This window comes from Canis lupus, chromosome 15 (genome assembly GCF_011100685.1).
Source record: "Canis lupus familiaris isolate Mischka breed German Shepherd chromosome 15, alternate assembly UU_Cfam_GSD_1.0, whole genome shotgun sequence".
NCBI classification, from domain to species: domain Eukaryota; kingdom Metazoa; phylum Chordata; class Mammalia; order Carnivora; family Canidae; genus Canis; species Canis lupus.
The window spans coordinates 48,647,339-48,659,422 of record NC_049236.1 but is presented as its reverse complement, the minus strand read 5'-3'; the positions used below and the strand labels follow the sequence as shown (position 1 = coordinate 48,659,422).

The 12,084-nt window shown below is 35.8% G+C and overlaps 2 protein-coding genes across 13 annotated transcripts in view; one reads left to right on the top strand and one right to left on the bottom strand.

The window, feature by feature from the left end:
- DCLK2 (doublecortin like kinase 2) overlaps nt 1-12,084 on the bottom strand; it is a 246,910-nt gene that overhangs the window by 69,152 nt on the left and 165,674 nt on the right. The window lies entirely within an intron of this gene.
- Nucleotides 1-12,084, top strand: part of LRBA (LPS responsive beige-like anchor protein) — a 722,446-nt gene that overhangs the window by 699,251 nt on the left and 11,111 nt on the right. For all 11 annotated transcript variants that reach the window (XM_038558983.1, XM_038558984.1, XM_038558982.1 and 8 more), the window contains one exon: nt 10,780-10,881. In XM_038558983.1, coding sequence (XP_038414911.1) covers nt 10,780-10,881 — 102 coding nt within the window. The remainder of the gene's footprint in view (nt 1-10,779; nt 10,882-12,084) is intronic.

The following is a 12,084-nucleotide window of genomic DNA, read 5'->3' as shown; positions in this document are numbered from 1 at the left end:
TTTTCTTGAAGAATTCATCAACTTGGGTTTGAAGCAGTATGTTGGCAGTATTCAAGTTCAGGTGACATTAAACTACGTTTATGAAATTCTCCAGAAGGTCCAGGATGTTTAGTGCTCCATGATGTAATGCAGGCCCTTGAGTTCCAGCAAAACAACTCTGTATTTACTGCTTGTAACTAATAGTAGATGTGGTAAAAGGAATTATATTCATATGGCAAATGAATACAACCTTAATGTGCACCATATGCAGAGTGGTGGGGTGATGTGCCAATATATCACATTTATTTACCTTGTTTAGTTGCAGAGAAAAATGAGTATACCATTCAGCCGTAGGCTATAGTCATCTAAGTATGAGAACAGAAGAACTGATGATTTATGCCCTCAAATTGAAACTTTGTATCTTCATGTATAGATTTTAATAGTGCCACACCAAGGAAAGTTGCTTGTCTAATACTTTATGCTCAGATGGGAAATTTCATTTCAAACAATTGGTAAAACTAATTGTAAGATTTAAGTTCCCTCTAGTCAACTAAAGTTCTCAAAGAACATTTTGAATATATCTTCTTTCATTTAGTTGAAACTGAATATACCCTGAAATTGCAAAATCGCAAGCTACTTCTTCCATTCCTAAAAGCAAGATTCTTCAGCTTTAGAATATTCTGTGTGTGTGTGTGTGTGTGTGTGTGTGTGTGTGTGTAACCTTTTTGGAGAACCACTATAAGAACACATTTAATGAAGACCTCCTGGAACAGTGTATTAGACTGACTTTATCACCTTCCAGAAAGTTCATTTCATTAGAGAAATTGTGTGACAGTTTTCGTGTACATGTACCTCATATTGTGTTTTAGATATTCCTGAGAATTTATTAAAAGAGACCCATTTATATATGAAATGAAGTATTTACATGCTTCTAATGATTTCTTTTACAAAGCAACAATTGCTCTAGTCTTTAATTTTCCTCACAAATAGACTTGGTCAGACTTCAGATTGTAGACGTGAAGTATGTTTAATTAGGAAAAAAAATCCTTAGAATTCTTTCTGCCTGCCATGGCTAAGGCTTCATAACTGCTGAACTTTTTAGCTTTTATTCTTGTAGCTTGTAATTTTCTACAATTGAGAGATTCCGTATTTCCTTGGAGTGAATGGGATCAGGATGTTTCTTTTTTTTTTATTGTAGTTTAATTGACACATGACATTAGTTTCAGGTGTACGACATAATGACTTGATATATGTATATATTGCAAAGTGATAACCACACTTTATTTAGGTAACATCCATTGCCACTGCAGTTATAAACCTTTTTTCCCGTGATGAGAATCTGCTCTCTTAACAACTTTCAAATACACAACATAGTATTATTAATTATAGTCACCATGCTGTACACTACCAGGAGTTATTTGTTTTATAACTGAAAATTTGTACTTTTTGACCTCCTTTACCATCTCCTCTCCCCACCAACTGCCAGTCTGTTCTTTGTATCCCTAAATTCTGTTTTTTAGTTTGGTTGGTTTTGGTTGTTTCTTTTATTCCACATATAAATATGATTATAAAGTGTTTGTCTTTCTCTGTCTGGCTTATTTCACTTAGTAGAATGCCCTCAAGGTCCATCCATGTTGTCACAAATGGCAGGATCTCCTTTTTATTTTTATGAATGATTAATAATCCATAAGTACACCTACACATACCCCGTTTTCTTTATCCATTTATCCCTTGGTGGATACAGGTTGTTTCCATGTCTTGGCCGTTGTATATAATGCTGCAGTGATCATGAGGGTATAGGTATCTTTTCAAGGTAGTGTTTTCATGTCCTTCAGAAATAAATACCCAAAAGTAGAATTGCTGTATCATATGATAGTTCTATTTTTAATTTTTTGAGGAACCTCCATATTGCTTTCCATAGTTGCTATGTAGCAATCTACATTCCTTTTTTTTTTTAATATTTTATTTATTCATGAAAGACACAGAGAGAGAGGGGGAGAGAGACACAGGCAGAGGGAAAGGGAGAAGCAGGTTCCATGTAGGAAGCCCAATGTGGGACTCGATCCCGGGACTCCAGGATCATACCCTGAGCCAAAGGCAGACCCACAACCACTGAGCCACCCAGGCATCCCGCAATCTACATTCCTACAACAGTGCATGAGGGTTCCTTCTTCTCCACATCCTCTCCAACAGTTGGTATTTATTTTCCACTTTTTTAATATAAAGAATAGTCTTGGGCAGCCCAGGTGGCTCAGCGGTTTAGCACTGCCTTCAGCCCAGGGTGTGATCCTGGAGACCTGGGATCGAGTCCCGCGTCAAACTTCCTGCATGGAGCCTGTTTCTCCCTCTGCATGTGTCTCTGCCCCTCTCTCTCTCTCTCTCTCTGTGTGTGTCTCTCTCATGAATAAATAAAATCTTAAAAAAAAAAAAGAATAGTCTTCAGTGAAAGTGGCTTCTTTTTAAAGATCTTTTTTTAAAGATTTATTTATTTATTTATGATAGACATAGAGAGAGAGAGAGGCAGAGACAAAGGAGGAGGGAGAAGCAGGCTCCATGCTGGGAGCCCGACGTGGGACTCGATCCTGGGACTCCAGGATCGCGCCCTGGGCCAAAGGCAGGCGCCAAACCGCTGAGCCACCCAGGGATCCCCTTAAAGATTTTATTTTTAAGTAATCTCTGTACCAAACATGGGGCTAGAACTCACAACCCTGAGATCAAGAATTGCATGCTCTACTGACTGACCTAGCCAGCCACCTCTATTTATTGTATTTTTGATAATGGCTATTCTAATAGTTGTGAGGTGATATCTCATTGTGGTTTTCATTTGCATTTGCCTGATGATGAGTGGTGTTGAGCACCTTTTTATGTGCCTGTTGGCCATCTGTATGTAGTCTTTAGAAAAAATACTATTCACATCCTCTTCACATTTTTTACTTATTTTTTCCTATGTCCACTTTTTAAATTAGATTCTTTTATATTTGTTTGCTATTGAGTTGTATGAGCTCTTTGTATATTTTGGATATTATCAGATATATGATATGCAAGCATTTTCTCCCACTCTGTAGGTTGCCTTTTCATTGTTCATGGTTTGTTTCTTTTGCTCTGTAGAAGCATTTTAGTTTGAAGTAGTCTTACTTATTTTTTGTTTTTGTTGTCAAATTCAGAATGTTTCTAATAGCCAAAGATGTGAAATATTTTTATCTGTATTCTTTTTTGGAGTCAGAATTTTATGTTTATGTTACTGGACACTAGATATACAGCTATAGAAGCTATCAATGAATTAGAGCCAAATCAAGCCCCTCTATGGGGACTCAACAAATGAAAAGTCTCAAGAAAGTAGGAAAAAGAAATAGTTACGTAGAATTTGATATGTTCACATAATGAAATACTGCATGGCCATTAATGTATTATGAGTTTGTAGTACTGACATGGAAAGATATGCTGTCTGTTATCATTAAATGTAAAAGATCATCAGACTATATATGATATATCTTCTAGGCATCTATGTCTATGTGTACACTTTGTATTCTGTGTATATTTATGCATAGGAAAAAGTCCAGAATGACTGCCAGCAAAATGTTTTTTATGTCATTTAGCAATAGTTATTTATAGGTAGTGGAATTTAGAGGCAGTTTTTTCATTTCCTTCTTCATAATTTACTAAATTATCTGAATGTTTTATAATGAGCATGTATTACTTTAATAATCAGAGACAATAAAGATATTTAGGGAAAGAATACCTAATTATATTAATATACCTTCACTTCCTGCTTCTAGATATTAGTAGTTTTATAAGAAGTTATATGGATTGTTAGAGAAGGTTAGAAAGTCTAAGAAAAAGAAGAATGGGAGAAATCAAAGTATAATTTTTAGAAATTAAGAGACAAAAGAATGACAAGAAACAAAAAATAATCAGAACCATCTCTAATTTTCATTTATGCAGCATAGGGTAAGATATACTTTTGCTGAAAGAAGTGTCTACAACAGAGAGTGAAAATCATTCTACTGTTCATAGTACTACTTCTACTCCTAAGTGATACCTCCTGGGTGCTCCCTACATGTGGGCATTACTTTACATAGTAATTCTTTGATCCTCATAGTAGTCCTGTGTGGTAACTACTGCTATTATCCTTGTTTTATAGATGAGGCACAGAGAGATTATAAATATGTCTTTACTTTTTTCCCTGGGCCTTTTGAAGCTCCTAGATCTTTCTGTAACTATGAGAACATACCCAAGGGAGGTCACATAGGTAGTACTCTAGGCCAGAGGTACCACTCTTTTTTTTTTTTTTTTAAGAGGTACCACTCTTGATCACTAAACTGTACTACATTTTTAATTTGATTTAATTGGGCTGTAGAGAATTTGATGCAACCCTGTCACTGAAGCACGCCTTATATTTACAAAGGAGAATACAGAGATAATTTTGCTAAACTGAGTTCTTACGACAGTATGCATCATGTTAGGATTTTGAATTTTTATTTTTATTTATTTTTAAGATCTTATTTGAGAGACAGAGAGAGCATGAGCTGGGGGAGGTGCAGAGGGAGAGGGAGAAGCAGACTCCTCGCTGAGCAGGGAGCCTATTGTGGAGCTTGATTTCCAGACCTTAGGATCATGTAAAGGCAAACACTTAACCCACTAAACCACTCTGGCACTCCAGGACTTTGTGTTTGTTTTGCTTTTTGTTTTTCAGAGCCAATGCTCAAGCAGGGGTAGGGACAGAGGGAGAGGGAGAATCTTAAGCAGCTCCACCCCCAGCGCATAGCCTGATGTGGGGCTCAATTTCATGACTCTGAGGTCATGACCTGAGCTGAAATCAAGTCATACACTTAACCAACTGAGCCACCCAGGCACCCAAGGATTTTGTGGGGTTTTTTTAAATATTATTACACAATTTAGGATTATACTTTAAGTATGCAATTGTAGGTATATATTCACACAACACATTTTCTAATGGAGGAGGAGAAGGGTTGATGGAGAAAGAAGGAATAGAACAAATTTCAAATAATTCCCTTTGCATAATTAAAATGTAGTGTTATAATTCCCTTTGGAACATTGGGAAGTTAATGGGAAAGGTTTAAGAAACATTTAGTAGCTAACCTCACTTCCGTTTCAGAAAGCCATTTCCTTTCTTGGTTTGCCATTATGGTGAGCCACATGAGAAACCTAAGTGTACAGTTTTCACATTAATTTTTTTTTCTCTCCCTATGTGTTGTAGTAATCAAAATGTAATTAAAATGGAACAAAAGGCATGTGCAAAACAGAAGTATCCATCTTTAAGAAATGACTGGCATATATTATATAATGCTTAGATTTTGAAAAATCTATACATACTTAATTAATAACTTATATATTTAGATTCTTAAGCTTGTGTTTTCTTTCAGAATGAATACTCTAATTGAAAATTTTTTTTAACAAAGACATGTTTCATATTTTGTTTTGCCTCCAAGAGGTCAGATGGTACTACATTTTAACAATGTGGAAAATTATATCAGTTGTTTTTACTTAAGGATTTTATTAATTGCTGTAAAATATTCATTTTGTATAAAAATTCAGTTGTAATAATGCTTAGATTTTGAAAAATCTATACTTAATAACTTATATATTTAGATTCTTAAGCTTGTGTTTTCTTTCAGAATGAATACTCTATTGAAAATTTTTTTTAACAAAGACACGTTTCATATTTTGTTTTGCCTCCAAGAGGTCAGATGGTACTACATTTTAACAATGTGGAAAATTATATCAGTTGTTTTTACTTAAGGATTTTATTAATTGCTGTAAAATATTCATTTGTATAAAAATTCAGTTGTAATAAATAGTTTGAACTTCAGTACAGCTTTTTGACCTTTCCAATTACAGACAGGTATTTATAATTTGCAGGTTTATAGTAAGGTAACAAAACCTGATCCAGTGACCATAGAATCAGGTCATTTGCCAGTACAATACTGTATTTTATTCCGTTCCTTATTTCCACAGTGCATTTCACATAATATATATCGAATAAAGGCTATTAAAGGAAAGAAGGAGCAAGTGAATGAGAAAGCAATCAGGAAATGCTAACTCTTGGCCCAGGAGTCATTTAAACAAGTATTAATTGAAAGAACTAATATCATTTCTACAGAAGTAGGAATAGAGAAATGTTAAACCAAACTTTGTTTCATGATAAATGGTATTTAAAAAATGAGGAATGAATGAAGGGGGATTCTCTGCTAATAATATATTTAAACTGCTACGGAGAACTTCACAGTACATTTTAAAGCAATTTAATTTTCATAGGACTGAGGAAATGATGCCAAAAATACCAAGAACTTTATTTATTTTTAAAAATGTAAGTCAAAAGTTTGCCAGAAAAACATGTCTGCTCTGTTTTTACCTGGATTATTAATCCCTCTTGTTTTAATGGAGGCTTATCTTTTGAAATATTTTTCTCATTGAATATTTATGAACAGGGTGCTAGAGAAATTACTATTTTCTCTTCTTTGAGGTATAACTGTAAGTGTTTCAGGGTCCACTTGATGGAGAAATATACTTAGTTATGAGGGCACCAAAAGAAACACATTTAATAAAAACATTTGTTATTTTGCCTAATGGTGTAAAACATGTCACCTAATATTTTAAAATATAGATCCAATATAAATGCTAAATGGGAATTATGGAGATCTTATGCTGCTTAAATGCAAGTTGGGTTGTTAGAACAGTGTCTGTAAATTAGAACTGATATTTCCAGTATCATGTACTGTGAAAAGCACATCTCTAAAAACTGGTGTGTCCTGGTATTCTTGGCAGGATTTGGACTGTCTTTAATCTCCTTTGACTTGTTCATCTTCCTTTAAGGCCATCCATAAAGATGCACTGAGTATCCTTTTCAGTCTTTGGTTAGGATTTGCATCAGTAGTCATAAACCTGCTCTCCGGACAAAGACACCCTTTCCTTTGAAGTAATTGCTCAAGCTTTTCAAAGCAGTCCAAGAAGTCTATCCTCTTTCTCTTTTTATTTTTCTTTAAGAGGAGTTTGAAGTGTAGCCCCTTAAACTAGCAACAAGATAAATTTTTCTCCCAGCTTTATTGAAAGCCATGACAATTTTTCAAGCAGTAAGACTTTAAAAGGTTCTTAAAGGAATCTGTTCTGCTTTATGATCTAGCTATTGGTAGATCCTACTATCTCAGAAAGCAAAAGTAACGACTTCTTGTATCCATTAACTCCTGCACATTTTTATCAAAGAATTAACCTGATATTTTTCAGAGTACTTTTTTTTTTCCTGTTCTTTATTCGTCTTAAGGACTTCAGTGAAAAAGATGATAGCTTTGGGGCCTTTGAAAAAGTAATGTATGGCCAGTATTGTTTTATTTGAGCTGATCTCCCCTGCCAACCTCCCCAAGTATTAACTCTCAGGGCTGGCATGAGGTTGGGATGTGAGTGCTACAATGGCAGTGAGTTACATGGTTCCTAGATTTTGTTTCTGGACTTTAAAGACAAATATACACAGGTACAGAGCAGCTTTTCCTTTCCTTTCTGTAGGAGGTTACTGCTGTGCTCTGTGATCCAGGATTATGTGTAACTACAGAGAAATAAATACATTCTGTGAGCCACATATATAGCCTGTGTTCTGCCTCTGACTTTCCCCTCTACCCTTAGTAATTTTATTCTAAGTGGTCCCCAAAATATCTGTGGAATTTAAACAGTTTTGACTTGTTGGATTTAAATCCCCTATCATATAATTCTATTTGCTGTAGTGAAATTTTAATATTTAAAACATTTGGTTTATTAGAACTTACAAAACTCCAAGTATTTACTGTGAACAGATTTTTTTGATGAGAAAATGTAAAGCATACTCAATCCACATAACAGATAGTAAAGGGAATACACAGTTCAGTCTTTAGATAAGAATGGAAACAGCTTTCTTTAAGAGGATTTCATATCCTTCCCTATATTGTCCGTGGATTTTTAGAGGCTATCAATGTGCATTTCTAGAGGGGAGGGAATGTTAAATAGCATGTAGTCTTAGTGGAAATCCAGTGAGTGTTTGTGAAACCAGTTACCTGAGAACAACCCAGTGGTCATAAGTTTACCCTTATGTTTTTAATTTGTTGTTTTTCTTTTCCTTTCCTTTTTTTTCCTTCTATATTTCCTGAGCTGTCTAACCTGCTTCCTGGGTTAGAGAACATTTTGCCAAACTTTGAAGCCAAAGTCCTAGCACTGAACAATTCTTTATTTAGAGATCAGGCCCTAGGAAAAGAAAAATATTTTTCAGTATGTGTATGTCTTCTGACTTGTGGAGGGAGAAATGATTGGTATAGTGTGGATCACTGGGAATTCATATTTCATAAGTAAAGCTTACTTACAAAAAAATGTTAATTAGGAGTTTACAAAAAAGAATGCTTTTACCTTAACCCACTTTGTGGGGCTTATCATGAGGCTTCCTAAACTCTACAGTCCTAGAAAATTCTCAGTATTTCGACTCTTATGCTAAAGAAATATAATTAGCAAATTTTTTTTTTTTTTACTTCTTTCCTATTCCCTGGGAAAAAAATTTTTAGATCTAGAAAACAAAAAGTTAGCACTGACATGCTTAAGTGACAACACTTTAGATTGCTTTCAGTTGCCATCAGTTTTCCTTCACACTTATATTTCCCACCAAGGAATTCCAAGACAACTCAAGTAAAAACACAAGTCTCACCGCCCCCTCCCCAATAAAATGGTAACTTAGGAAAACAAACAAGGAATAATCACATTGAAAATGTATTCTTTAGATCTTAATGATTTTAATTCTTGATTTTAAAAAGTGGCCAATACATGTATTTAAACATTAATTTAAAAAATAACATAGTATTTTGTAGAATGTAGTGTCTTGGGAATGGGGAAAACCATGAATCATGGTTACCTAACTCTAGGTAACTTTTTAAAACATACTTATTTCTACTTTTTGTGGCAAAGCCTATCTCTAACAGAAAGTTAAGTAGTTCAGGTTGGCTTACATTATTTGCTTCTTTTCTTTAAAAATTCCCCAATTGGTGTGCTTTTTAAGGAAAAAACCATAGTTCTTAAATTCTTTCTGGTTAGCAAACTGTCAAGTGAGTTTTTTAATTAAGGTGGGTTTCCCACAAAGTTTAAAATCTTTGAATCAAAAGACACCAAGCCCCTTGTTCCACTTAACCCCTTGTCTTTAATGTGTCATCTGACGTCTCCCTCTGTCACTAAGTATGTAGGCCAGTCCCAGTGTCTCACTGCATGTGGCACAACCAGTGTGGTGCAAAGTTTGCTCTGATGCTCCTCTACTTAAATCTCATGCAGAAATACTTAGAGTCACCAAAAGTCATGAAGGATTCTGTAGGGACACAGCTATGCATCATGTGCCACAGTAAATGCATTGTGATAATTCTTTGTAATAGCTAGACATGAAGTAATTGTAGGCTCCAGCTGGTGTGGCCTCTGTCTCCATCGGAGAGGCCCTCCCCTGTTTTTGGTCACGGATCTTGTGCATTCAGTAAAAACTATTTATTTTCCTTCTTCCCCTCACTATCCTCCCAGAAAAACAGGCATGTACATGTATTTTGCATGAAATTTCAGAGAATCTACTGACCCATCAGAAAAAAACACTGCTCTGGAGCCTAGTTTAATTTTTCAACAGCCAGTATTTGCCTTTCCAAGGACGGTAGGTTTCTGGGAGATTTTCTCTAACCTACCTGATAGGATAACAAGTTGCTCTTTTCTACTGAGTTCCACAGCTGGTGCTAGAGAGCATTTTCTGGGCACATTTGCCCCTTTTGGATTATACAGTATCATTTATCAATATTCCTGTGAAACCAATTCAAATCAAGGAAATCTAAGCATGCTAATGGAACACTGTTCTCCAGTCCCATTTATAAGGGCTTTCTGTGTCTTTGTTTTTAGAGACTATAAAAGTGGAGGGCTAGTGTGGTCTGAAAATAGTATTCCTTAGGCTAAATATGGAATTCGGCTTATCCTTGCCACTTGGCATGAATCAAGCCACAAATGAAGCCCATTACTGTCTTCTTATCTGAGCTGGGCCTGTTGGTGGTGTGGGTTCCTTATTAACCAGCCAGTTTTTTCTCTTTTTATTTTGGGACTGAAATGCAGGATGACTTCTACTTGTGAAAATGTCTGGAAACATCTTCCATTGTCTGGATACTCATTCTCTGTTAGCCTTTCCTCACTTTCCTCCTCTAGTTTTCAGTCACAATCAGAACTACGTGTAAGAATTTATTTCCCCTCTATTCTTTGAACCACAGAGAAATACACTCTATGAGGTTTATATATCAGGAAAATACTTAAGACTAGTAAATAGGCACTGAAGAGAGGGGCTACTTTGAGATACTGTGTCCTAGTTCAGACTTTCTTCACTACAATAGGGATCTCAGTGGCCCATGGAAGAGGGGGGCTGCCTTCCTTGAAATATGAATCAACCTAGAGTCACTACTTTTATAATCATCCATCTATAAATCATCTAATTGAGTGGCTTATATTAATATTTGGGAAGTATCTGAGGCATTCTACAAGGCAGATTGTTGTCTTATTTTACTCTGTTTTCAACCACTGTTGCTTGATAATCATGTAAGGATTTGAAATTTGGCAACTGGTCTTCATACTCTAGCATACAGTTTGGATCTAGTTCTAAAATAGGATTTCTAGACAGATTTCCAAACTATGAATTAAAGATTCAGGCATTATAGGGATTAGGAACAAGTTGTTAGTTATTTAATCTAAGTAGAGGGAGCTGAGAGAGATAATCCCCCTGCATGAACTTGAATTGATTTGTTTCTAATCTGTTCCTTCCTAAAGGTGAGACCACCACTCCTCGGGCCATCTTGACAGGCCACGACTATGAGATCACTTGTGCTGCCGTCTGCGCTGAGCTAGGCCTGGTGTTAAGCGGTTCCAAAGGTAAATCTGTGGTACCTTCATAAAATGTATGCATTTTTTGGTGTCTTCCAGAACAAATTGCCAAAGATAGATTTGGTACTTTTTTCTCTAAGTATACTGTCCATTATAGTAGCTATTGGCCATGTTGGACTGTTTAATAAATTAACTAAAACATGTAAGTTAACTACATAAAATTTAAAATTCAGTTCCTTGGTGGTACTAGCCACTTTGCAGGTGTTCACTATTCACATGGCTACTGTACTGAACAGGATAAATACAGAACATCAACATCATTGCAGAAAATTGTGTTTCACTGCATTGCTCTAAAGAGGGAGGCAGGAACAAGGAACATCTTTGTCTGTCTGTTTATTCTTCTGGACTCTGGGCTAGGTTTCATCTCACACCTGGATGGAAACTCGACCTGGTCTCTTTTAACTTCCAAATCTCAGAACCAGGCAAGAGCCAGGATGGCATTGAGAATGGAGTGGAAAGAAACTTAAGCTGGTTTCCTGGATGTTTGCCCTTGCACCATCATCATATATTCAGGCCAAAGATACTAAGCAAGCTTTCAAAGAGCACACGCAACAAATCAGGATCTGACCTGGAACAGAGCTGTTTCTAATTCATTGCTTATTCCACTGCAATAGTTTATCCATCTCTCTGTCTCCTCCCTGGGCTGAGTCTGAACACACAAAAAAATACTGTAATCCTGGGTCTTTGAAGGTTATCTGATAGGGATGCATTGAGTATTTGACTCACCTTATCTGTGTCTCGAACTATAATACTTAGTCTAGCTAACAAGACATTAAATATTCAAAGGATTGTGTTTAAAAATTTAGTTGGTCAAAGCAGTGAAACAATGTTCACAAAAATTCTATACCTACTAGATTTTTTTCCTTCTTATACCCAGTAATTTCATATATCTGGAGCAAATATAAGTTCTTAGCCTGTATAGGTTCCACACTAGACAAAGGGGCACCTGGCAGGCTCAGTCAATGGAGCGTGTGACTTGGGATCCTAGGGTTGTAAGTTTGAGCCCCACGCTGGGTATAGAGATTAAAAGTAAAACCTTAATTTAAAAAATTAGACATATAAAATGAACGTATCATATTAAAAGTCATCCTTGCTTTGAGTGGCAGTGCAGGACCATAAAAATGACCATGCAAGCTGAAACCATGTAGACTAATCTTAACAATGAATGGGAAAATTTATGGTTGTTTCATG